The sequence below is a fragment of the Apostichopus japonicus genome, chromosome 19 (assembly GCF_037975245.1).
Source record: "Apostichopus japonicus isolate 1M-3 chromosome 19, ASM3797524v1, whole genome shotgun sequence".
Taxonomy (NCBI): Eukaryota; Metazoa; Echinodermata; class Holothuroidea; order Aspidochirotida; family Stichopodidae; genus Apostichopus; species Apostichopus japonicus.
In genome coordinates this window covers 3,289,438-3,317,149 of record NC_092579.1, presented here as the reverse complement: position 1 = coordinate 3,317,149, position 27,712 = coordinate 3,289,438, and the positions used below count along the sequence as shown (strand labels likewise).

The 27,712-nt window shown below is 36.9% G+C and overlaps 1 protein-coding gene across 6 annotated transcripts; it reads left to right on the top strand.

Moving 5' to 3' along the window:
* Positions 1–445: 445 nt before the first annotated feature.
* Positions 446–20,453, top strand: LOC139959914 (uncharacterized). Of its 6 annotated transcripts, none has more exons than XM_071957844.1 (13): positions 452–583; positions 3,258–3,384; positions 5,039–5,123; positions 5,711–5,822; positions 6,918–7,028; positions 9,949–10,070; positions 10,494–10,547; positions 11,283–11,358; positions 13,677–13,721; positions 14,394–14,593; positions 14,930–14,995; positions 16,005–16,089; positions 16,369–20,453. In XM_071957844.1, exons 4-13 carry the CDS (start codon positions 5,723–5,725, stop codon positions 16,686–16,688), a joined length of 1,179 nt encoding a protein of 392 aa, XP_071813945.1. In that variant the 5' UTR covers positions 452–583; positions 3,258–3,384; positions 5,039–5,123; positions 5,711–5,722; the 3' UTR covers positions 16,689–20,453. The 6 variants fall into 6 exon arrangements, with proteins under 6 accessions (XP_071813947.1, XP_071813948.1, XP_071813945.1 ...); XM_071957842.1 differs by having other exon boundaries at positions 497–583; positions 3,137–3,384; XM_071957846.1 differs by lacking the exon at positions 3,258–3,384 and having other exon boundaries at positions 446–583.
* The last annotated feature ends 7,259 nt before the right edge of the window (positions 20,454–27,712 follow it).

Genomic DNA, 27,712 nt, shown 5'->3' with positions numbered 1-27,712 from the left:
AGGTGTACTCTTTCTCTTGTAATACTCCATCATCAGCGAGTCTGGTCTCTTGGAGTTCTGCGATGTCCACAGTCAGTCTGGAGACCTCAGCATCAATAACTGCTGTCTTGCGGTTGTCGAAAATCTGCAGTAGTTCGTCAGAAAAACCTGGCATCATTGTTCTGACATTCCAGCTTGCTAGTCGAAGTGCTGGAAACTTCTTTGTAATGTTTCTTATGGTGTTAGGTACACTGTATACAGTCCGCTTGTCAAGCGCAAGCACTCTAAGCTCCATGCACCCAAAGGAGCAGGCAAACTGTACCTTACTGACTGGGGGAAGTTAAGGTCATTGCTTCAATATACTTAACATACAATGACGTTTTCAACAGAAAATTCGTACTGTGATAAAGCTTGATCGGAAACAAACGTAGAGCTGAGTCTGCCAGGGGAAATTGTAAAGCTAACTATTTCCGACCATAACTGTGGTCTTTTCTTGCTAATCTAAGAAGTACAGAGACTAACAGTTAGCAACACTAACTATATAGCTATAGTATAGCATCGTAGTGCATGTCAGAGTAACATATCTTCACTGACGTATAAAAAGGTAAGACCATAAGTTGTCAAGTGTTTTATCTTATTTTTCCCTTTTAATCTGTTCAATTCTGAGTATTATATAAACATAGTGTAAGTCAGTCATCTGAGACACTTATGTCACTTATGATGACGAGTAAAAGTACTTTTAAACTGAATATATTTATACTTTGTTAATAATATGGTTATATACTCCAGTTGATAGCGACAGGGGCATAGGCATATTATGTGTCCAAACCTTTATTCTTACCAGATTTTGATGAATTCATGTTTATATTTTGGTGCAGTTTATTACATCGATATGATTAATTATACCGGCCTTGGTAGATATTTCTAATCGTCAACACCAAAATCCTTCCAATAACATAAAACGCATTATTATAATTAGTAGCATTTGTATTTGGATACTCGTATACTGATCGCCATTAGGGAAACGTGTTATCAGTCTTAAAAGTAATGTTTAATAATCATTTAATTAGTACTCTATTTACATTAGTGTGATTAAACATTGTTTGTTGTTGGTAATGGTTATTAGCTTCAACGACATTTGAAAAGGGGCAAACGATTTCACGCCGTTGTAATGTACCATATTTAAGAGTTTCAAGAAGAAGGTTCTGTTAGCCTATGGAAAGTTAATATATTGGTACGATCTAATTGGAAACCAACCAGCACTTACTCCACCGACATCACACCAGGGCAATCGGTCATGTACTATGAGCTGTGTGTGTGTGTGTGGGGGGGGGGGGGGTAGCAACAATTAGAGGCAGGGACCCAACAGGTTAACGAGGGGCTGAATAAATATTTGCGTCTTGTAAGGCTTTGTACACTCGATGGTGACACAGATGTGGAAGGGCCATATAAGCAGCAAAGAGATGCCACTGTCTATACCTAACTTCTGACAAGTTAGCTCATCGAATTCCCCTTGTAGATGCATCTTTCTCCGGTTTCCTGAGTAATCCTGTTCCTGATTCAATGTATGTTTCTCCAACTAATTGCTACGAAATACCCAGTATATTAAGCCAACTAAAAAAGGTTCCTCATCAGAGCCGGACGGTATCTCTATTAAAATACTTCAAGCTGCCTGCCCAAATTTAGTAATACCACTTACATTTATATGCAATCTTTCTTTATCTTCCGGTATATTACCCATTAGAATGAAAGAAGCTAGAGTTACCCCAGTCTTTAAGATTGGAGATACTTCTGTCCTCTCCAACTACCGTCCTATATCCATCTTATCAGCTATCTCAAAGCTCCTAGAACGTATCATGTATGCCAGGTTGATACGTTTTCTGAATAAGAATAGTATACTCTTCTCTTACCAGTTTGGCTTTCGCAAATACATTTCCACCTTCACGGCAGTGAGCAACATTGTGAAGTATATCACAGATGGTTTTAATGACAAAGAAATTAGTATTGGTATTTTTTTTAGATCTATCCAAAGCATTTGCCAATGTGGATCACATAATGTTTCTTAGTAAACTGAACCATTATGGCACTCGGGGACTTGCGTTTAATTGGTTTAATAGATATTTTTTAGATAAAAAAAAACAGTCAAAATAACAGTTTTCAAAATATCAATTGTGGTGTACCGCAAAGCTCCAGTCTTGGACCTCTGCTATTTCTTGTTTACATAAATAATTTGTGTAACTGCTCATCTGTACTCTCCTTTATCTTATTTGCAGACGACATTAGTATCCGTTATAAACATAAAGACCTCATATCCGGGACACGTATAGTAAACACTGAGCTAAAAATGGTTTCATTATGGTACAAACCAACAAATAATTATTCAATATTTTTTTTTGTTAAACCAGTTTCATGGTTTTTCAGCTATTCATTGATTGTAATAAAATTGTCCTAGTTAATAAAGGAAAAAAATCGAAGTTCTTTGTTCTAAAATTTCAAGAGTAATTGGTATTTTGTATAAAATCAGCTATATCGTCCCATCTAATATCATTAAATCCTTGTATGATTCACTTATTCATTCGCAACTATCCTATTGTAATGTTATATGGGGAAACACTCTTCTTACTTGAATCACTTAAATATTTTACAAAAAAGAGCCGTTCGTAATTTGACTAACTCTCATTATCGTTCACCAACCAAAATCCCTTTTCTTCACTCAAAGGATTCGTAATATTTTTAATATCTAAAATTTACAGATGACTGTTTTCATGTTCAAGTATATATATGAAGCGGCTCATACCGCTTAAGTTTGATAGTTGTTAAAATTATAACAATAAATTCCATTCTTATAAACACAAGGTCATCTCACGATTTTTGCACAATTCTTTCTTGTGATAATATTGCCCATCGATTTTTTATAAACAGTGGCGTTAAACTTTGGAAAATACTAGATAACAATATAAAAGCCACAATAAGTATATTTTCCATTAAAACAAGGTTAAGGATCACCTTCTAAATCATTATTGCTTGTAAGTCGTTAATTATCTTTGTGTTTTGTAAATCATTATTGCTTTTAAGTTGTTAAATACCTTTGTTTTTTTCTTTGCTCTTTTCCTTAATTGTTGTATCGTGTTTATCTGTACTGTTTAACTGTTTAAAGGGGACTGCTCGTACAAGCTAGTGCTTTTTCAGTCCTCCTCCACCACCTTGTTTGATCTTGATTTTGTACTACTCCTCTTTTATTGTGTGCAAATATACTCAAACTCAAACATCGCACAAAGATTAAGGATCATGGAAACAAATTTCGGAGGTTTTTCAGGAAAATAAAGCATAATGGAACTTCCTATGGAATAAATAAGCTTCGGAACAGTGGGCCAAATACAAGTTACAAAATTTGCTGATTTAAGGGTAAGATTGCAAGCTCTTTATAGACCTATAACCTAGGTATAGGCCAATTACAAGTAAAATTTGTTTATGTTTAGGCGTCAGTCACTTGCTGTCTGAAGTAACAATGTTTTCATTAGCACAGTCTGTTACAAAAATATTTTGTCAAGTACTATATATTAGCAGCTTCTTGGCCAGTGCTAAACAAGTAGGAAATTATATAAGTAGTTTGTCATCCCATATAAGGTAGTCAATGTGTCTCCCATAAGTTCATAAACCTATATGTGTCTTGATGCTCTGTGGAGATATGTATTTCATGATCGTGTACGTAACAATGACAAAGTCTAAATTTAAGTGCGTCGACTTCTATAGTGGGCTGGCACAGTTAGTATAGGTAGTTTGTAACTGAATATGCCTATGCGTTGTTGCGTTCAGGGTGCTTATCACTTGATTCAATATAAGTACGGTGAGTTCAAAGCATTAGTGAGTTCCAAGAGGGGATTCACACTTCCTATCGCTTCCGCGTGTGACATAAGCTAGCACACTGTGTGCATCCTATAGCGGAAGGTTGACAACAATGACGTCCCTCAGAGCAAGCGGAAGAACAATTGGTCTTTTAAGAAGCAGTTTAAATTTTGAAAGCATTGGTGTATTGTCATGATAGAAAATATGTTACATATGTGGAATGACCATCTTTGTCATATATTTAACATATCTTTTTGTACAGGTGTTTTCCCAGACAAGCGATTAACTGCAAAAGTGATTCCCATCTATAAAATATAAAAGTGATAAAAGACATTTTGGAAAATTATCGTCCAATTTCCGTTTCACCAAGCTTCTCTGAAATCCTTGAGCGCCTTATGCTTAATCGTATTCACAACTTCTTGGAAGAAAATAACATCCTATATAACAGACAATATGGTTTCGTCCTGGTCACTCAACCGAGCTAGGTCTCATTGATGCTGTAAATCTCTCATGCTTTAGATAAATAAATAAAAACCTCAGTTGGAATCTTCCTTGACCTTAGGCGTTTGACACAATTGATTCTCCTAACAAAGCTCTCTTATTATGGTATCAGAGGTACAGCACATTCCTGGTTCAATAGTTACATTTCAAATAGACATCAGTTCACCTCATTTAATAATAATAGCTCTGCCCCCCCCCCCCCCCTACAGATAAATTGTGGAGTACCACAAGGTTTCCATTTTCGGACCATTAATCTTCATTTTATAAGTCAATGACATAAATCACATATACCAGGATACATCAGTACTCTTCTTTGCTGATGAATATATTTTCTTCACCGTGGAAGATGCTAAACTTGTTCAGGATAAAATTAATAACGAATTAAACCATTTCAATGAATGGTTCAAAGCCAATAAATTATCTATAAATATTAATAAAACAAAGTTTGTTGTATTTGGTATGTGTAGCAAAAGTGGGATTTAGAGATCTTGAATAATATCAACATCAACAAAGTCGACAATGCTAAATTTCTGGGAATCACAATTGATTCAAATCATACTTGGCGAAACCATATTCATTCAATTTCCATAACTGTAGCCAGAGCTGTTGGTAATATTTCAAAAATTAAGAACTATTTACCGCGTAATAGAACTTTTTACAACACATTAATTCTTCCGCATCTTTCATATTGTTCCACCATTTGGTCGGGCAGCTATTCTTCTGATCGGACTTAACTAAAGTCTTACATTAGCGAGCTATTCGCCATATTGGGAACGCACCTCAGCGTGAGAACACCAGTAAGTAATTTCTTCACTGAAAATTATTTTAATTATCAGATCTAATTCCGAAAAATCTTGCTACTTTTGCTTTTACAGAATTAACACAAAGGAATGTACCATCTTCATTCAACAGTTTCTTTGAACATAATTATCAGGTGCACAACTGCAGAACTAGACAAAACTCACAGCATACGTTGTTAACCCTGCAAAACAAACAATGCCCTATTAAATGTACGAAACCGTTCGATAACTGTTTGGAATTCCCTATCAGATAATTTGAAATCTATAAGCTCACTTCCACTCTATAAAAAAAAACAACTAACATGGACCCTTGCTCTACCCGTTAAGCCATAATTTTTTTTTTAGAGCACTTCCTTTCACAACTCTTTGTATTATTGTTACTTTATATTTATATTCACATTTTATTGAATTGTGATAAACAAATAAATAAATGAAATGAAATGAAATGTGGCTCCTCCGACACTATTATTCTATTTTCTTTTAAGAATCCTTAACACATATCACCCACGGATCACAGATCATATTTTCCACACCCATCTCTTTCGTAAATCCTTTCGTTCATTTTTTGTTGTTGTCAATATGAGACTAAAGCCAATATGAAGACTTCCTTGATGATAATGTACATCGCGATGATTGTATGCAAATCTGGCGATGCGTTTCTACCTGGAATAGAATACCAACAATGCACAGATGCAGGTATGTAGTAAGTTCTAAGATTTGCTTTCTATGAAACTGTCTCTGAATTGTTAATCAAAGGTTAGGGCCGTAGCCTTGGTGGAATCCCCAAGATGCAAGTTGAGAAACATCAAGAAATAATTACATTGAATTGTTGATATATTGCATTGTTGCATGTTGAAATATTGCGTGTTGCATTGTTGTTGCATGTTGTATTTTGGGTGGGTCATTTCTTTAAAGGGGCCATGATGACTCAATCTAAGCGGACAACCAACACCGGTTGACGCGTAGTGTAGCAAGAGAAATTTTGCCACAAAATGCTCCCATATTGCCGGAAATGACACTGCCCAGGCTTGTAAGTTGCATCTAAACATTCTTTAGTTCGAGATCAAGGGAAATTAGATAAAAAGCTTTGCTTTGGTCATTGCTTTACACTGAAGTAAAGATATCAAAGCACGCTAGGGCATTCTGATGTTAGCCTTAGCCTATACATGCTGAGGTGAGGCCAGATGGGAAATTTAGGTGCAAATTCAATGTTAGGTTTGTGCTATCGTGATTTGTTTTACATGTCAAAGAGGGACCTACTAGGGGTGGGGGGGGGCCTATGAGCTGAATGGGTGGGCCATTTCCTGAACTCTAAGTATACGATCGATTTTAATGATCGTTCTACAACTGAGTTTGATGGTTTGGTGCTTGGTTAGCCATAGTTGTTCTTGATACTGTGATTGTTCTGATACTACAATTTAGTCGATAACATATGATGTTCGATTGCTGTTTATTGTGGTATAGTTGCCAAGCTTTACGCCTAGACTTCGTCTGGTAGTCAACATCAACGGTTCTTGGTTGCTCCATAGATTGCTATAGCGGTAACATAATACAAAATGAATACCGGTACTAAATGACAAAAAAACAAACATATGAAATAATACCAATTAATGACCATGTGGTTCTCTGAGACATTGTATATATTCACTGGCCAGCCAGTCCCTTCCGTGGTGACGTATTATTGCACATTGTATTTTCTTATAACGCGGAACGTATATGTAAGAATTTTTTTCTCAGACAAAATTTTAATAACTTTAACGCGTTTTAAAAATGTCCGTTTTTTATTGAAAGATCCCATACCACCAAACTCGATTCAATTGAGCTATACGACACTGAAAGAAGCTGACGGAAACTGGATACTTTTGTACAATATATCCTGGGAACCTCCGTCACAGTATGAATGTAAGTAACATGGGTACCTCCATCACATGTGTGCACGTTAGTATCATGGGAACTTTCACATAAGTATGCAGTACGTAACTATCCTTGCAGCCAACGCTATAGTATGTACGTAGCATGGAGCCTCCAATACAGTATGCAAATATCATGGGGACTTCCGACATAGTATGTACGTAACATGGAGCCTCCAATAGACATGGAGCATCCAACACAGTATGCTCATAAGTATCATGGAAACCTCCGCCATAGTATGTACGTAACATGGAGCCTCCAATAGACATGGAGCATCCAACACAGTATGCTCATAAGTATCATGGAAACCTCCGCCATAGTATGTACATAACATGGAGCCTCCAACACAGTATGTACATATGAGCCCTTACGACAGTATCCACATAACTTTATGTTTCAGTTTGTTATGTAACTTCCCAACCACAATTTTCATACATCTTGATTTCTTTTTTCATATTTTACCCTTTTTTTTGGCTTTGAAATTCTTATAATTGCTACTGTCAGTGTAAAAGATTGCACATAAGTCTCTCATCCCGCAAACGAGGAAATACAGAGAGTAAAATGAAACATAACCTTCATGGGCACCTCTACTACAGCATGCACGTAATGTATTCTAGGAACCTCTACAACAGCATGCACGTAATGTATTCTAGGAACCTCTACAACAGCATGCACGTAATGTATTCTATGAACCTCTACAACAGCATGCACGTAATGTATTCTAGGAACCTCTACAACAGCATGCACGTAATGTATTCTATGAACCTCTACAACAGCATGCACGTAATGTATTCTAGGAACCTCTACAACAGCATGCACGTAATGTATTCTAGGAACCTCTACCACAGCATGCACGTAATGTATTCTAGGAACCTCTACTACAGCATGCACGTAATGTATTCTATGAACCTCTACAACAGCATGCACGTAATGTATTCTAGGAACCTCTACTACAGCATGCACGTAATGTATTCTAGGAACCTCTACCACAGCATGCACGTAATGTATTCTAGGAACCTCTACTACAGCATGCACGTAATGTATTCTAGGAACCTCGTCCATCGTACTGTGTACTTAAATAGTATGGAAGGTAATAAATCATGACGATATAATTGATGATTCATTAAGGGCTTTTTATCATTCATCACCTCAAGTGGATACATACAAAAGGAAGATTTATACCTTATTCTTTATACCTTATTCCTTATGAGGAAGTTGGTTGACTTAACATATCGTGTAAGTGCATGCATTTGTAATAGCATACCATCTAAGAAATGTGCTTTTTTTGGCAACGAGGTAAATTCTGGGGAAAAAAGTGAAAAACAAAAGAATGTTCATGAGATATGATATTTGCCCAAATCTCTGAGGAAACACAATTAACTTGCGTTCATTCATACTTAGTAAAGATTCCTAAATCCTATTGGTCCATTCAGGTCAGCTGACCGTGGTTAATCCTGTGAGTAACGCACGGTAAAATTACGGGGCATCACTTTAATAAATCTTTGGTTATATGTAACCAAAAATGTTTTGTTTTATGATTTTTTCCCCCACACAAATGGTAGTGTATGAATGAACGGGGTTAATCAACGGTCTAGCGTGCGTTACTCACATGATTAATGCACTCCGGGTGTTAATGCTATCGCTGGATGCACTCGGGCTCCGCCCTCGTGCATCGCTTGCATTATCCCCCGATCGTGCATTAATCCTGTGAGTAACGCACGCTAGACCGTTGATTAACCCCTTATTTAAGAAATATCGTTGATTGATATGCTTTTATTGAGTTTGATGACGAAATTGATCTTAATTTGCCCATCGTCAATGAGATCAATGTTATCGCAAATGTATATTTTAACCTTTGACGATAGAACGTTTGCATCAATTCTCATCAGTTACTTAGTAATGCATAAAATAACTGTTAACAATGCTTGCTTTATAAAATATTTCCCAACTATGGCAACAGCAATATATTACAAAATGGTTATGCTTGTGCGTAAGGACCACTTTTACAGAGAGTCTGCGATTTTGCTAAAGAAAATCACTCAGATTATACTGAGGGTTCGAGCACATGTCTTTTTTCCCCTTGTTTCCGATGTCAAATAAATATAAAACGTGATGTCTGTTTAATGAACGCGGAGAGGCGGTTATGGCTTGGTTAACGAGGTGAATTATTCACACTCCCAACAAGTGATACATATGTAGATTGTCTTGAGGACGCATTGCCTCTTTAGAAGTGATTTCCACTTGTTACGCGCAAATACTACAGATGCGATTTTAATTCCTAGCCCTTCCTTCCAGACGGAAAATGGCTTAGATGAATATGAATATTGAAACTAGTAAACGTTGTCAATTGGAAAACAACAATTTTATTTATTGTTTCTGAAATAGAAGTTTGCTGCGGCCGTTTTAGAACATTTAGTAGGATATTGTTCTAGTTTTTCCACTAATGTGAAACAAAGTTGGCGTTTTGGGTCATTCTTTTGAAGGGTTAAGTTAGAGACTTTCAGAGATGAAGGAGAATCCATTTAATGATAAAATCAGAAGTGCATTATTATAGATTATTTTCAATAACTCATATACACGAATGCCTGGTATATTTATTCTAATTCGTGATAATTTAAAACATAAATTTTATTTTTTTATTCCAGATATGTCAAAGATTTGAAAAAAAAGCCACCTATTTAAAAAGTATTTTAACTGAGAATTAGTAACCCCTCCAGACTATGTTTGATAAACTAGGAGCTACCGTATAGATGCTTTCACCGGTCACTATCATCTTGAATAATTGTAGAAAAAAAGTAAATATCAATGTGATTCACCTATAACGTGCCTGTCCCTTGAAGGGTTTTTGACACGGTACCGTGTCCCTACCATTGATGTTTTCTAACATCAGCCTTTTATATCCTGTGCATAGATGTGGTATACCTTACCGATCTCCAACTTGAGACAACTCGTACGAGTCTTACTCCATGGGTTTTCCAAAGTTGTAGAGAAGCTCTGCAAGCAGCGAGTGCGAGCGCAAAGGACAAACTGTCGGTGAGTTAGGTTGCCGTTAAACGTATTACTGTACTTACAATAGCCTGCAGCCATTATCTTTACAAACATGGTACTTCTTAGCTATCAATCTACCAGAATTTTTAGGGGGATCATCATCATATTATATTGAGATGCATTTACTGGTTGTTATAACGCCAATATTTACAATCAGATGCATATCGTGTATCCTTACGGGATGTTGAAGCCAGCTAATGGCTGACTGTTATTTATGCCTAACTTCCGGGTATAGACTTGATTACAATCATCTCATTGTTGTTTGATAAAACGTTAATCTCAAACCTATATTCAGCTATTTAGTTATTTTAAAACGAGGAATCGACTACATTCTAGCCACAGCTTATGCCATTGTTTCACATTCTCTGTTTTCCCCCTCTTTATCATGGTTCTTTTCAAACTATGCAGCAATATGCGACTATTTCACGAGAAGCACCTTTCACTCACAATGCTATGTTTCAGGTAAGAATCCTAATGGAGAGAAGCATCACACTGTATGAAACAAACGTTGTACTTGCTCTTAGAAACAATGTATGGAATGCTTTGCACCTGTTTTGTCTTATGATTCAGATTTTTGCTTCTCCCACTTCACTGTTTAAATCAACCAATGCATGAAATGGAACATTATTCTATGCCTTTCAATGATCTGTGAAGGCAAACTGACCATTTCAGCTAAGGTGTTTACAAAGCAAATAAATTGATAAATCCTTATTACCGCATTGTGCAATTAAAGATACTCTTGTAATTGTGGGCAGAATTTAAGGCCATTTCCCGTGGTTACTCCTAGTTTATATATCGGCCCTCCCCCCTCACCCTCCCCAGTCGTATTGTACGGTACTTAATCATCTTATTTTCACTAAAACAAATGAAAATTATTTACCATTATATAGCATACCATAAGTAATCATGATTAAAAACCATTCTTCTTCAACGACTAAGTAGGTATACCCTATTTGATGATCAGCCTATATATAAAGTGAAAGCATTCGGCACCAAAGTTTGATAGACTAATCATTTTTATAGATTGTTTGGCTCGCATTTGTCTTCAGTTTTGTTTGTTTTAAGCTGCACAGATGAAAATACCAACAATTTAAGAAACAAACTGTGTCACGTGATGGCTCAATCAGTAGTCTATTTTTTCACATTTACACTATGGAAAGGTAAAATAATAATGTTCAGTCCTGTTTTTTTAACAAGTTGGTTTACGGTGTAACGTCTGAAGGATCGCCTCTTCCTGTCTCTTCGGCGTCGCAAAAGGAGTTTGAAACCCCTGGTAAGTAAGTGTTTCTTACATTTGCCGCACAATGCCAAACTGACCACGTTCCGACTCAACTCGACCGTCGTTCTGGGTCAAAATCGTGAATATTCGGCATCGTGCGTGTGCTTAAGAATAGCACTGTCAAGATGTTGTCAGTTTTAAGTCGCGCCGGCCTCATTCTGGAATACTAAACACTTGGTGTCTTGGTGTCATCATGGATCCCTCGCTGAGTATGGCGGCCCATGTCAACAATGTGTGTAAGAGCGCTGTGATTGGCAGATACGCTAGTACTTGACGCAAACATCCACTGCCAGGTTGGTCCATGCCTTCGTTACATCGAAATTAGATTCGAGTAACTCCCTTTTGCTCGGTATACCAGAACGTGAGTTGAAGAAGGTTCAAAGAGTGCAGAACATCGCAGCCCGACTTGTCCTCCGCGTATCGCGACGTGAACACATAACTCCGATCCTCGAATCCCTCCATTGATTGTCGATACACAAAAGAACAGTCTATAAGATCCTTCTGATCACCTATAAGGCCTTGAAAGGCATGGCACCTATATTTATATCAGATTTGTTAGCCTTGTATAAGCCATCGCGAGTATTAAAATCGTCATCTGATAACCGACTTAGCGTAACGAACCCTTCAACAAACTTCAAGGTAAAAGATCCTACGCTTACGCCGCCGCCCACTTATGGAACAAACTTCCCGCCAACATTCGCCATGCACCTTCCTCGGGAATTTTCAAATCCTAACTTAAAACCCACCTTTTCCGGCTGCATTTCTATGACACATAAATATATCTTTCATTTTATGGCTGTTTTAGTGTCACCATTTTACATAACTGAATTCCATTGCAATATTTGTGCAATATATATTTGCTATGTGTTTTATGCTATAATTGATTCTGTATATTGTAAAATAGTTATATAGTTATTTTAGTAGTTTTTCACATATTTGATGTAGTTTTACACTGTGTTTTTAACATTTCCTCTACTTTACATTGTGTAATTTTATCTTTGTTAGGTGTATTGGTTTTGTATTTATGTTTTACGACTTTGTTTTTATGTATTATGTTTTGTAAAGCGCTTTGAAGCCTTTGCATATTGCGCTATATAAGTTGCATATTATTTATTATTATTATTATTATTATTTAACACTGTAACCACGAGGTAATACATTTTCAAGTGACCCGCACGAGCTCCGATCGTTAAACAGCAAATAGTACTTTAGAGCACTGATCATTCGTTCGGTTTGTGGGGGTCAGTTAAAAGACCATTGGCTCTTAACGACAATCAAAAACCGGGTCATGACCAATCGAGTTCATATGGGTCTTAACGACAATCGAAAAACCATGGTACGAAGGTCGAATTGAGTCTGGTCGGGGTCAGTCGGGCCGTAGGCGATTGACTTACCCATGATGTTACGCTCAATGGGCCTTCCCCTCAAATCGCACACTTATATGTACGTTTGAGGAGAAATATCATCGAATCATTCTTCTTAACATCATATTGTCGAAAATTAGGTTTGAATTTATTTGAACAGTTTTCAGTTTATTTCCCAAATGTAAACAAACATAATATTGTAAAATGATTGGGAATAAAGAATTTTAGCAAACACAGTTTTTACTTAAAGGATGATTTGAGGTAGAGTTTTAGTCCTGATAGGTCACACTAAAAGAAGAAAATTAAGATAAATGTTAAAACCGATTTCGGTTTTCACGATATTCAGTTTCAAATATGCTTAATGTCTACAATGTTCTTTTAAGGCTTAATTTGATGATGAAATCGGCTCCTTGTGAAGACCTAAATGTTAATGTTAATCCAGTATTTTATGAATCCTAATAACTCATACAAGAAATATTCTTGTAACTTCATATGAACATCGGAATACTCTTAGATGTCATTCAACGTCATATGGCCAAAGTGGACAAACGTGTAGCACTGTAAACATGGTAACTATGGAAGAAGGGACACCCAAGTTTTGTGTTGCATCCGAGAAATTGACATTAAAATATGTTTGTTTCCTAGCTGCTTTGTATTGAAGAGTTTCACATGTTCAATGGGGGTCTTGAGTTTCGCATTGCATAATGGTCTCAGTGTTATTTCTCAAAACTCAAAACTCAAATCTCAAAACTCAAAACTCAAATCTCAAAACTCAAAACTCAAATCAAAGTATCAAGGAAATACAGCTGCCTCGACCGATAGCAGTTTTTGCCTCTTATTTCGGAAATTTTATTCCCGTAATGTCACCATCTCATATGTATTTGCTTATGCCAGAAAAAAAATGCTAACATAAATTAACATTATAATTCATTTTCTTTGGTACTTTAGACTGTTACATGGAAACAAGAGATGCTACTTTTTGTGCGGCACAGAGTAAGTTTAACTACCAGTTCCTAATCTATATTCTCACCCTGGTTCACGAACGGATATGTACGAGTGCCCAAGGCTTAAGATTCTATTTGTTAAATTTGAGATGATAATTCTCAAATAATGACTACATTATATTTTGAAATTAAGCATAGTTTAATTAATAAAACATATTTTTTTTTTGCTATGGCATGTGGAATCATATGTTTAGATCCTTTATTGACATTAATACTAAGTATAACTTGTCTTTCTTCTTTCAATTAAGTTGAGATCAAATTGACAAATATTTAAATTTATATACTGTAATATATTATAAACAAGCCACTAATTATTCCGCTGGTGAAAGAAAGTGTAAATAAATTATTCGAATCAGATCTTTAGGAATGGCCTTATTAATGATCTAAAGAAATGATTACGTTCCCGACATTTCCTCAATACATTTCGTAAATACTTCAGTATACAAGAACGGCATTTAATCTTGTGAATCCCCAAACTTCGCGGAACTATTATAAACAAACTTCAATTGTATCATTGATAACTGCGGTATGTATGTTCAATACAACTGCAATACTAAGGTTCATTACATGCTTGAAATGTTGGGAAAGTTCAATGCTTTAGACAAAAATCGTCTTGGAATTTCCAAGACTAATATGTTCTCCGTAATGACTTTCTTCACAGGCGTTGTGCGGTGTGGCATGCCAATACATGTTCTGCTTGAACGTGTTGAATATAGCTCCGAAAACAATGTTGTTATGATGTTCAGCTGGAGTCCGCCAATACAAGTCAACCAAATGAGGTCGCTATCGCAATATCAAGTACAACTTCATACGATTGACGGAGATTTGTTATTGAATGATAGCATTCAACATGAATCCGATGTAAGTGTTAGCATAGAAGACTGAACATGTGCTCACGTAACAGCAGTTGGTTCCATATCGCAAGTCACACAAAAGATATTTATTATAAACTATTTTGTACGACAAAACTGTTGACAAGTACAAGTAAAACTTGACTGAATGTTTCATTGCTTGGGTTGTATACACAAGAGGAATTGTCTGTATGTGCTACATCAATTCATTTTTGCAAATCGATTTTTCTAGATAAATACAAATAAAGATATGGGGAAAGTATAACATGATTTATAACCTATTATGACATTTTAACGAAATTGAATACGAAGTTGCCATTTATATAATGTCCTTTTTTCTGCGCAGAACGAAACTTACTATTGGATAGCCACCAGCCCAGACATTCAAGAAGGCAACCAATACAAACTAACGGTTAGATTATGATATTATTGTTTATCGGTATCTTGAAAGTACCAACATGTCAGTCCCGAATGTATTTAGTTATATCGGTCCAATCAAACGTTTCGTCGACTTATACACGAAGGAAACTGTGTAGAGAATTGGTCCAAAAGTCATCCACACATGGTTATATATAGAAGGCTTATTACGTAACAGACTAACAAAACGAACAGTACATTGTGTTATCTGCAGGAAAGAATAGAAAGAGTGGTGCCGTCCTATCTGAGGGGAAGGAAAACCATTTCCGCTATGACGATCGAATTAATCAAGGATGGGCAGAATGAACACCAGTAGCTGGTGATAATCTCAAAGTTGGTTGCTCCTCCCTCCCCACTCCCCCCCCCCCCCTCGTACTCCTCCGTCGCCTAATAAATTACTTCCCTTGGATGTTCTTTTTGGTTCCTCTAAAAGCAGTAGCACTGAACGCCAACGGGCAACACATATGAATATAATATATAATACAAATTAATACTGGGATGGCTCTTCCTCTCTATTATCGGGGTGATTGTTTTTGGAGCCGGGTATTAGCGCACATGCGCGAGCATTTGCAGAATGAATTGTTGATTGGCTGATGCTGATGCAGTAGAGGGACATGAAGATGGTTTTTGTTGTGGTTTCGTTGTCTGTGGGGATTTATTTGAGTTTGTAGTGTTGGTTTTGACTTCAAGGGTTCCGATTGTACGGAACATGTAAACAGCGAAACTTACTGGCAATAGTGTTAGTAGTACGTTTATGTATGTGTTAATGTCTTAAAATTGGCATCATGTTAAATTAAGAAAAGAATAAGCAACGAGAAATTGATCATCGTAAATAGCAAATGAAAGCTCTATATGAATTTTTGCTTTCAATCTTTGGGAATGTTCTTGATACTAGAGTGCACATGAAAATAATTAATCATCACACGTTAATGAGAAGCTCGTGTAGTGTACTGTATATTTGTCCTTGTGATTTTGTCTTATCACAACTGATATTCTAATTTTAGATCGTTCCATACCTCTCGGGTACGTATGGAGATGAGCCGGGAAGACTTTTCACACAATCGTTTGCGGCCATGATTTTTGAAGAAGGTACAATAAGCATAGATTGCGAATATTGTGTTATTCATATTTATTATTGAAAATTAGTAATAATATTGTTACATGAAAGTACTATTTATTTTTATATTCATTTTCCTTATGTTCGGTAGTCATAGCAATTCACCCTTTAGTTGTTTTCCAAATGATTGTAATTACACACGTTTTGGGAGATTCTCTTACCATTTCCCAAGGTTCGATATTCATGTTCTTTCACATTCGGCAATCATTATAGCAATTAAAACTATACCTTTTAATACTCCTAACTTTCAGAGACAACAGTCGATCCAGAAGGTGCCGTGATATCAACCGTTTCATTGAATAGAAATAATGCTGCTGCACGGCCTGAAGATCCGCCACCCGGTCAGCCTCCGAACTTACCTCCGCATTCACCGACTGCGAGCTTCCCTACCACCGTAATTGCTGTGGTGCTGCTTGTTGGTCTAGCAGTAGTAGTTGTGATAATATGTACTGTATGTATCCTGTGGACCAGAACCCGAAGAAGAGAGACTAACGATCGTCTGGAAAATCTCCATCTTGAACAAATGGACCAAGAGAAAGCAATAGGTAACCATACAACCAGTGACGACTGATGTCAGAAGCAAGGAATCTTTATCATATTGAAAATTTATTAAATCTTCACTAATGTAAATGAAAACATAATAATAATTATATACAAAGTATTAGGTAATTACGTATAAACTAATCATGCATTATTTAACGGTTATTTCCTGTTTCTATGCTTGATTTAAAGGCATTCTTTCAGCTGATCTTGTCTCCCCGTATTCCTCCCGTATTCCCCGATTTAAAAATAATAGCAATGCCGCCCTCTATTCTAGCGACAACAGACTCATTCCTTTATTGTGGCATTCTCATCCTTACCTATAAACAGGATATGGATCTGGGCACTGTTACTGCAAAGTTCTCAGGTGTCCGAAATTCCAATCTGTATCTCAGTTCTGCGTACCCTATAGGCCTACTGTGTAACCGTAGTGTGCGTTATGTGCCCCAAACAAATAGTGATAAATGGCCCCAGCAGTTTGGTAGGTCTAATTTACGGTAGCCAGATAGATGGGCGCGGTATGTATTCAATTGTTTTAATGAGCAATGAAAACAACAATATTGACAGAATGATTTGCGCTAGGTAATGAATGGGAAGGTCATCCGAGAACTTCAGGCTGTGCATTGGTATACATTTCTTCTCTTTTCAGTTAGTTGAGGCTTCATACCATGGGTTCTGTTTCTGTATAGTAAGGGGTGATTAGATATGGGTAAGATCAGGGACTCCTTGTTAAAGCAGTATTTTGCGTTCTTTTGTATTGTTTTTCTCAACCTCACTGATTCCACGATGCCATAACGACATACATAACTAGCTTATCTATTCAAATCTTACTTCAAATGGTGGCATAAAAGTCGAAAAATTTACAACTTTCAACTTTGTTTTTCTCGAAGATATTTTCCGTTGGGATCCAAATAAACCTCGCCCATAATATGAATATTTTAAAGGTACGAACGTCATTGGCCAATACGTAATACAACACCATGCTTGATTTGTGTAGATTGTCTATGGCAGTTGTACCAGGGAGCTGTTAGAGTCCAGCTCGCTGGTTGTATACCAAGTTACCAACTCGACGTTTGAATCTATTTTTAGCCACGGCTCATAACTAAACCTGCATCTCTGATTGGTTGGATTCAAACTAGTGGGTTGGGGGAACTGTATGCGATTAATATAAAATGTGGAATTTGCCGGTGGACACTTTTCTCATTATCTGCAAATGTCCTTAATTACTCGCCAATTAACGCTTTGGGCAGGGAAAAACTTGGCTAAAATCTTAGTTTGTTGTTTTGTGATTGATATATCCATGGAGGTTCTGTTTTACCTCCATGATATATGTAATCAACTCGATGGACTTGTCAAAAAAGTGGAAAACGGCGACAAAAGACAAATGCTGCTTTAAGATAAGGCCTTTGTGTGTGTGGGGTGTGTGAGTGTATAACCACTTTGTCAAAATGAGGCATTGGGAGTACCAATCCGAGGGAGGGGTAAGGGAGAGAAAACCCAAAAAGATGACTGACCTTCGGCACAGGGGTAAACTGGACTCCTCCAGCTGCCTTGACTACATTTTACTGCATTACTACAAACATATGTAGGCTTCCACGGCAACTCTCGACCAGGTATGCTGTATTGGCCCCAAATATACCAGATCTTCAAATATGGTTACCTTTGGTCAAAGTTCTGAAACTGGTTTTATTACCACCTTCGAGGAAATTTACCTCACTGGGACATTCAGGCATCTTATGCTTTCAATTAGAATGCCTTTGAACAATTTGGAAAGTAAAGACCTCTAGGAACGTTCTTTTTGAAATCTTCTAGCAATTATAGCATGCTAAATAGGGGCCAATACTACATAGCCTACCTTTAAAATATCCTGTAACCTACTCTGGATAAACACTATCAAATATGGAAGAAATGGTTTGGTTAAAGTATGAATATGGTCACTTTAACATTAAAAAAATGCAAGTAAGATAGTGGTAAGTTTTCCCTGCTCATGGTTATTGTAGTTGAACTCAATGTATAGAACTGTACAGATGCAATCAATGTGTTGAAAATAAAAACATGTTACAATACTGACTTACCTAACTTTAGAATAAGCAATACAAACAATAGTAGGGCAGTGTTCCAAATACAGAATGCAAGAACATATTCCCAATGATAAGGCTAGGAGACGCCATGCCTCCATTGTGGACCTTTCCATGATAAGTATCAGGCGCGTATCCAGGATTTTCAAACCCGGGGGGCGCGAATTACTATCTAAGCGGAGCGCCACCATCGGTTGGCGCGGAGCGTACAAGAAAATTTCTTATTTTGATACCCCCCAGATCACCGGAAACGGCACTTCTCGGGCTTGAAATGACCAACCAGATGTACACTTTTTGCCTGAGAACCAAGTATTTCCTAATAGTTTTTATTTTTCCATCCATAACCTTTTTGAAGATTGTCAACCTGGCACACATCATGTTCGACCTGATCGCATCTCCTGTGGGTCTTTGCTTTTGTAGGTGATTCTACGTCGCGGCCCACAATACCCGTCAGCCCCACTTTTCAAGGTTTTAAGCCCCTTCTCTGGGAAGCTGTTAAGGTGAACATCCGTTCTATTAGTATGCGTTATTATTCCATTCGTGCGAAAGAGCGTAACAGATATGAATACTATCTAGTTAATGAGATTGCCAGGTTGGAAAGTTTAATCACTATCTGCCCATCTGAACGTTTAAATAGCACTTTAGCAGATCTGCGAAACAATTTAGATATGTTATATGATTATAAATTTCAGGGCATAGTTATTCGCTCTAGGGCTAGATGGTGTGAATATGGTGAGAAAAATTCACAGTATTTTCTTAATCTTGAACGTTACAACAAGGTAAATAATAACATAACACAGCTTCGCAAAGAAGATGGTAATATTGTTTCAAATTGTCAGGATATTTTAAGTGAAGCTGTTAGTTTTTATCGTAAACTTTATACTAAGTGTCCTAATATTTCTCCTGTCTCGTTTTTTGTTGATGTTTGTACTAATCACAAGAGTCTTACCGATGATCAGAGTTATTTGTGCGAGGGTCTTTTTACCATCAATGAATGTAAAGAGGCTATTGGGTCCATGCATAAGAATAAAACCCCTGGTTCTGATGGATTATCAGTTGAATTTTATGTACATTTTTGGGACATTTTAGGTAACTTTGTAGTTAATTCTCTTAATTTTGCTTTCAGTTGTACACACTTAGCCGATGAACAGGACAGGGCAATATTCTCTTTGATTCCAAAGCCTTCAAAAGATTTACAGTATTTGAAAAATTGGAGGCCTATAGCAATTTTAAATACTGACTACAAGATTGGAGCCAAATGCTTGGCAACACGTATTAAGCGTGTTTTAAATTACATTATTAGTGATGAGCAAACTGGATTCTTAAAAGGACGTTTCATCGGTGAGAACATTACACTAGTTTTAGACCTCATTGATCATTGTAATTCCAACAATATTTCAGGTAGTCTGCTGTTTCTAGATTTTGAAAAGGCTTTTGATTGTTTGGACTGGGAGTTTCTTTATCAAAGTTTAAAATTCTTCAATTTTGGTCCAAATTTTATTAGGTGGGTTAGAACTTATTATGGGAACGTCACATCTTGTGTTATTAACAATGGTCATCTCTCTCAGTATTTCAGTATTTCTCGAGGTGTAAGACAGGGTTGTCCACTCAGTCCTTACCTCTTTATCTTATGTTCAGAATTTCTCACATTCATGGTTAAAACAAGCTGTCGTATCAAGGGTATATCTATTAATAACTCTGAAATAAGAATTTCACAATATGCCGATGATACTGTTTTATTTTTAGATGGTTCACGCGCTTCTCTTGTAGAGGTTGTAAACATTCTTAATAATTTCTCTGCCGCTTCGGGTTTAAAAGTTAATTTCAGCAAATCATTCCTTTATCCATTGGGTGCTATGGTTTCTAGGGTTCCCTGGTATTTTCATGAGTATGGTTTTAATGTTAATCTTGGTCCAGTGAAATATCTTGGTGTCACATTTACTACAAAGAATGAAGATTTCTTTTCGTTGAATTATCTTCCCAAATTATCCAGGCTCAAACAGTTACTTGGGATGTGGTCAAAACGTGACTTAACACCAACTGGTAAAATAACTATAATTAAGAGTTTGGCCATTTCGCAACTTGTTTTTCTTTTTAGTGTTCTACCAAATCCTCCTCTTAGTTTCATTAAAGAGGTTAATAAAATTTTGTATAATTTTATTTGGAATAATAAACCTTATAAGATTAAACGGAGCACCCTTATTAATAAGAAAGTTAATGGTGGCTTTGCTATGACAGATATTGAATCTTTTATTAAAAGTCTAAACTGTAGCTGGGTAAAACGGTATTTAGCCCCTCAGAGAGGAAACTGGAAAATATTTTTTGATTTATACCTAAAACAGTTCGGTGGTGCTTTTCTTTTTAAATGTAATTTCAATAAGGAGGCAGTTTCTTGTATTTCTAATATTTTTTGCAGAGAAGTGTGTGAGGCTTGGGCTGAGTTTAATTTTTATCATCCAGACAGTAATTATGGTAATGAAATCATTTTAAACAACAGTCATATATTGGTTAACAATAAAGTAATTTTCCAGTATAATCTATTAAATCACAGAACAATTTATGTGAAAGATTTCATTAAAAATGATGGCTCGGTAATTCCATATAACACGTTTCAAGCGAAAAAATATATTAGAAATTTCCCTTTTACTTCGTACTTTGGGATTATTCACGCCATTCCTAGTTATTGGAGGGGGTACCATGATTCTGTTTTGCTCCCAATGAGTGAAAATAACTTTAATATGTGCATGCGCACACATAAAATAACCAAAATTGTTTATAATAAGCTAAGTACCGGTCTCTGCACGCCCCCGTCGTCTATTATGAAGTGGCAAGCTATGAATTTTCCAGTGAAAATAGTTTGGAATAAGATTTTTAGGCTGCCTTATACGGCTGTGAATGACCCCAAAGTATCATATTTACAATTGCGTTTTCTACATCGTATTTTAGGCATAAATAGCTTGCTTTATAAATGAAAATGGTTAATTCTCCACTTTGTTCATTTTGCAAGAATGCCGATGAAACGCTTATACATTTGTTTTATAATTGTAGTCACGTTGAGCGATTCTGGGAGGCAGTGAATTCAAATTGCATTAAAACTAATTATTCTTTTAATTTGACCAACATTTGTTTTGGTGAATTTGGTGATATAGATAATCCTGTGAACTTTTTAATTTTGCATGCTAAAAAGTACATTTATACTTGTAGGTTGGATAACAAAATCCCACATGTGCACGAATTTTATTTTAAGTTTCGCTTTCAACTTGACCTGCACTATTTCATTTCTAAGCAAAACAACAATTTGTGTAACCTTAACGACTTCTATGATTTCTTTATGTAAGCTTAATTCTTATGTAAGTCTTTTTGCTGATTCCTTTGTTTTATCTGTTACGGTATTGTAAATAAATACAGTGGGAAAAAAAGGGTTTTAAGCCCCATATTTGTTCAGAATTTGAAAATTCACATTTCTCGTGAATATACTCACTTCAAAACATACCCTGCATAATGTTGTACAAAATTTCATCTATGGACAACCAATATAGAAAAACTTCATTCAACCCCTAACAGACCGGTCAAAATTGCACGAGTAGAGGGAAGTGTGATGCAGAATGTTGGTCAGAAATTTTCGAAAATTCAGACACAGTTAATTTATTGGTGTAGAAATATTAAAACCTCTTATAACGGCTATTATAAAACTTGGTTGAAGGAAATGAAAAAATAGCAGATATTTCCGAAACCGAACACTATACACATAGGCGTATAGGAGGCGCGGCGGAAGTGGCGGAGCTAGGGGTATTGGTCAGGAGGGCGTATACAGAAAATTTTTGAGTAAAGATACTCCCTAGATCGCCGGAAATGACCCTTTCCGGGCCTGGCTAATTTGCAGATAAACGAAGAATAAATAGGTGTCATCTCCAAATTACACCAACAAAATGTGAGAAATGTCAATAAGTAGATGAGAGCGCAATAAAAATTCAATAATCTAGAATAAGTAAAAAGTGGTAAAGAGCTGAAAAACGCGCCAGCAGTCCATTTGAGTCCGTCAGGGGGGGGGGGGGCATGCGCCCCCTGACCGTATGGACGCTCCGCCACTGCGCGTCGGGGGTGCAGCCCCTAATTCGCCATTACTAATGTAAAAGAGAGTTTTGAGATAATTGGACCTGCTTTTTATACATCTACATGAGACATGTCGTTGTTTACATTAGCATCCCGCGGTATACTGCACAATTTGAACGGTACATGATGGCATGCGATATAATAACCGATGCTTGCTTATATGATATCGACATCAACACGTTGAACGCGCGCGAAGCGCGCGAAGCGCGCGAAAATTTTGGTTATTATTTCATGCAAGTCGGACAGTTTTGAGGCTTTTCATCCTGGAACGCCATTTCCATGCTCACTGATATGATGTGATATCTGCTGTTTGCGTTACAAATTCGAACAGGCGCGTAGCGAGGAATTTGCCAAGGGAGGGGCGAAGCCTGTAGGCAAATTATCTCAGCGTAGCGCCACCATAGGTTGGCGCGAAGCGTACAAGAAAACTTTGGCCGAAAATGCCTCCCAGATCGCTGGAAATGGCACTACCCAGGACCATTTGTTAGCGCGAAGCGTACAAGCAAATTTTGGCCGAAAATGTCTCCCAGATCGCTGGAAATGACACTTCCCAGGCCTTGTAAGTTGCATCTAAGCACTTTCTATTTTGAAATTACTTAGCGATATCATTTAAAACAATGCTAAATGGGGGGGGGGGCGGGCGGTCGCCCCCATCCCAAAATTCGTCATGTTCCCCGACGACACGGTCGAGTTCGAGACCAGCCACAGTTGGTTTCATAGCACAATTCTACACACGCGTTATGATAGACCATATATAATATATATATAGATCATTAGTGAGAGAGGAAAATGGAAACGTCAAAAAATGGAGTTGTCGGTGTAAGGGGTAGGGTGAGTCACACTTTTACGAAATCATTGATCCGTCACTGGCTACCCTTCAGCGCTGTAATGATGTCACTGTTCCTCTTTCTCTTCCCGGTGTCTTCGCGTTTTTCTTTTACTCCCTCCTTTTCTCCTTTTTCTCTCTTTCTTCTTTTTCTTTTCTTTTCTCTTCCTTCCTCTCCTCCTCTTCTTTTTTCCCCTCTTTTTTCCTTTTTTCTTCTCTTTTTTTCTCTCCTCTTTTTCTTACCCGGGGGGCGCGCGCCCCCAACGCCCCCCTGGATACGCACCTGAGTATAGCAGCTTTACATCCAAACGAAACTTTGCCAAAACTTCAAAAGACCCTATAATGTCCCCTGCATTTCAAACATCCCCATCTGCCAATATCTCCATCTGCCACTGGGGTTATCATGAGAGCACTGAATGAAGCTGTTTTATCACTACTAGCTGCAAGTTAGAGTACCTCTTCAATACTCCATGACATCACAATATATGTTATGTTAAATTGATCTCACACAATACAAAATAAAGCCAACAATAAATAACCCAAGATCAATGTCACATAAGAACTACTGGTATGACTGAACAAACTACAATAAGTAAACAGATCAGATATTGCTATCATGGAAAGCCAAATGGTGTACAATAATAATTATTGTGCAGTGAAACCAATATTCAATTATTTAGTTTATTAATATGACACAGTTGTAACTTTGATGACATCAATTATGTAGTTTACATTACACAATGAATGAACATGCAAATCAATGCTAAATACTACAGAAAGGAGTAAGATACATAACGCACTAAATGCAACAATCAATGTTTGACACCATGAAAATGATAAATTCTTATGATACATTGCACTAGCTTAGTGACTTTATTTTACTGAGACACCGTGTTTGTTGTTGTCCGTTATGGTACACTTTGTTCAATTGTCTTGAAGGCTTGTGATATCTACATTCTGGATACTTGTTACTTCCATTGTCCACTCGTGTGTCCTTGATGTATGGTATTTAAACAAGCTGAGGAACTGCTTTGACATAAGCTATTTCAAAATTGTCCGTATCCATGTTAACAACGTTCACTATGCAAATCCTTAGTTCTCACTGGAGAACAAGAAATATGACAATCATCTTACATAAAGTAGAGAAGCACACGTTTATTAATGAAACAATCGAACACAAACACTTCCAGTTCCAACCCTTATATCTGCTTTCAAAAACATCCATCATGCCATAACAATATGCTGTGCTGTACTGTTCCTCTAAAGGATGTACTGTACATCTGTAATGTGAAATGAAAAGGGAAAAAAGACATATTTATGGCTTTGTGTGAGGACAAAAGTGTTACAAAGATATACCTGTTGTTGTTGAAGATTGAATTAAAATGATTTTCCAAGATATGATTCATTTGATTTTCAAAAGAGACATTCAGGCTCATAGCCAAGGTAACTCATGTGTTGGAGTCAGCATAAATGTTATGTTTGTTTATTCACTGAGATTGTAACTTGCACTCATTGTAATAACTAAAATTTATTGTTCAGATCTGGGAGAAAGTAGACCCCTAAATGATGCCCCTAACATGTAAAACTAGAAATATAGCTCACACTCAAAATTTGCCAAAAAATGTCTTTGCTGATATGAAACTATATGCACATAACAACCTGATCAGATGACAACTACAGTATAGGCAGTGAAGAGTAACTATCTTTAAGCAGTGCAAGTATGTACAAATGATGCCACATCATCATGAAACATAAAAAGAAAACATAAGAAAAGAATAAATGTGCATTTTTTATTAACACAAACTGCTTCAGACAGGTAGGTAGCACATTCTGCAAGTTTGGTAAATGTTTTTAATTTTCAGAGATAAGGAAAAATACTACTGTTATCATTAACCTGTGGAGTTTGAACATTTTTGGGTCCCTCGCATTTACAGACCTCCAGTGGCTGTATTAGCACCATATTTAGCACTATATGTCTATGTCATTATGCATAATACAATAAATGAATAAATGTGTCCAATGTTCTAAATCCGGTTAGTCATAAACAGTCCTACAGTAGTAGACTGCAGACCTAGTTGAATTGTAGACTAATTAGTTGCAGCATGGAATGGTTACAGTATGTAAATCAAAAAATTACCAGTCTCCACTGGGGTACAGCTGCTGAAGTGCATTGCTGCATCAGCCTCTGTTGGGCATAGCCTTTTGTTGAGCAACTGGTGTTGTCTTTTCTGGTGGATCAGTTTGGATACCAACCTCTCGAGTTTCTTAATTGGGCACACACCTTCAACTGAAAAAGACAAATAATACCGGGATGTGTAAAGTTAATAATATATCAGAATGCATACTGTAAACAGAGCAGGGATGTGCTCAGGAATATTTAAGTGCCGGGCGGATTGTGCGGTAGTGTGATCCACACCCTGGGAGAGGGATCTCATGAGTGGGGTACACCCTCCCCACCGGACAAATTTGGCACATAAAGTATGCTTAGGTTGTGCTATTTTTCCTATTCTGTGCCATGTATTCTCCCAGATTTTGGTTATGGTAAAATTTGTTAAATTATCATAAAAAAAGTGCCGGGCGGAATAGGTTAAAATACTGTTTGTGCTGGGTGGCATTCAAAACTGCTGGGCGCAGCCGCCCCGTGACGCCCAGTGTGAGCACATCCCTGACATAGTGAATTATAACTTCCAACATAAATTACTGAATACCACATTTTGCCCTTTACTAAATAGCCAACAATTCACATCAATTTTTGCAAACACAGAACAGTAATTACACTACTAGTTACAGAACTTTGCGCTATTGGCAGCATAAATTCATCACATCTGCTTTATGATTTACAGTATGTATAATGTCAACTCTGCAAGGATTCAAGAATGGTTCATTTACTAATCTAGTGCAAACCTAAACTAGTGATGTGCAACATTTCTATTTTTTGGGGTAAATTTCTATGTTAGTAGTATACACCTGCAGTATTCTAACTTATCTACTAATACCTTACATACAAGAAATGTCATAACGACAATGTTAAATAAATGTCATTTTGTTACAATGGCAATGTCCCAGTAGGCTTGTTCATACACTAATATTTCACCAAATTTCATCATATCAGGGATGCATAATTGCTTTTAAAAATATAGCTAGACTTTGCTTGTTTCCGAGACTAAAATTTACGGAAACTTCTACAGGTGTGCCCTGAACAATAAAGTTTAAGACAACATATTAACATGATATGGTATTTTATTAGCGACCATTGTAGTTCTCTCACAAATCAGTAGTATCACTTTCCTTTTGTATAACTTTTAGAACTGCATGATTAGATTATGTGTAGAGCTATGAAGCCTATGATGTTGTTATATTTTGGCAAATGTCTTTAATTTCTATATCATGATGAAATTATCAATTATTGAAAGACGGACTCAACGACCCCCCGGAATGGTGCGTCATGTCCGATGAATTGTGTGACTAAGGGGTCCGTCATTACAACTACAATATGTGCGCCAGTGTGCGTCAATGTGCCATGCAGGGTCCATCATGGTCAGCAAACGCTCGGTCAAAATGTTAATTTGGTGTATGTCAAAGACATACAATGATGTGTCAATTTCACTATGATGCAAGGGTGAATCAATGTTCAAAATTAAGTCAAAATTAACCTATTCCAGGGGTCCGAGGGTGCGTCATAAAATTGCTACATCTGTACATTACTGGCATCTGCAATCCTAATAGTCCTTTTATAGTCAAAATAGATTAAAACATACAAAGGAGAAACAATAATTCACGCCTATTTTGAGTTAAACAGATAAGTCCAAAAGACCCGAGAGATTGATCCGATATTGAAAGATAAAGAAATTAGCCACGATCAAGAATGTACAAGGTCAACAACTCATGGAAAGGATTTGACCTAGACCATAAAAGGACTTATGTCCACACTCGGCAAAAATCAGTTCCCTTCTCACTTAATTGACAAAGTTGTGAAATCGTATTTACAAAACAAGGTGTCACCGGAAAATATCATTGAACCCGGCTTCTCACATTACT

What these genes read in the sequence shown, in the direction of transcription:
- LOC139959914 (XM_071957847.1), top strand. Translation starts at nt 5,723, where the DNA reads ATGAAGACTTCCTTGATGATAATGTACATCGCGATGATTGTATGCAAA. An exon ending in ACCTCCGTCACAGTATGAAT is followed by an intron (nt 7,029 to 9,948) that starts GTAAGTAACATG and finishes TCCTGTGCATAG; the next exon opens with ATGTGGTATACCTTACCGAT. An exon ending in TACTTTTTGTGCGGCACAGA is followed by an intron (nt 13,722 to 14,393) that starts GTAAGTTTAACT and finishes CTTTCTTCACAG; the next exon opens with GCGTTGTGCGGTGTGGCATG.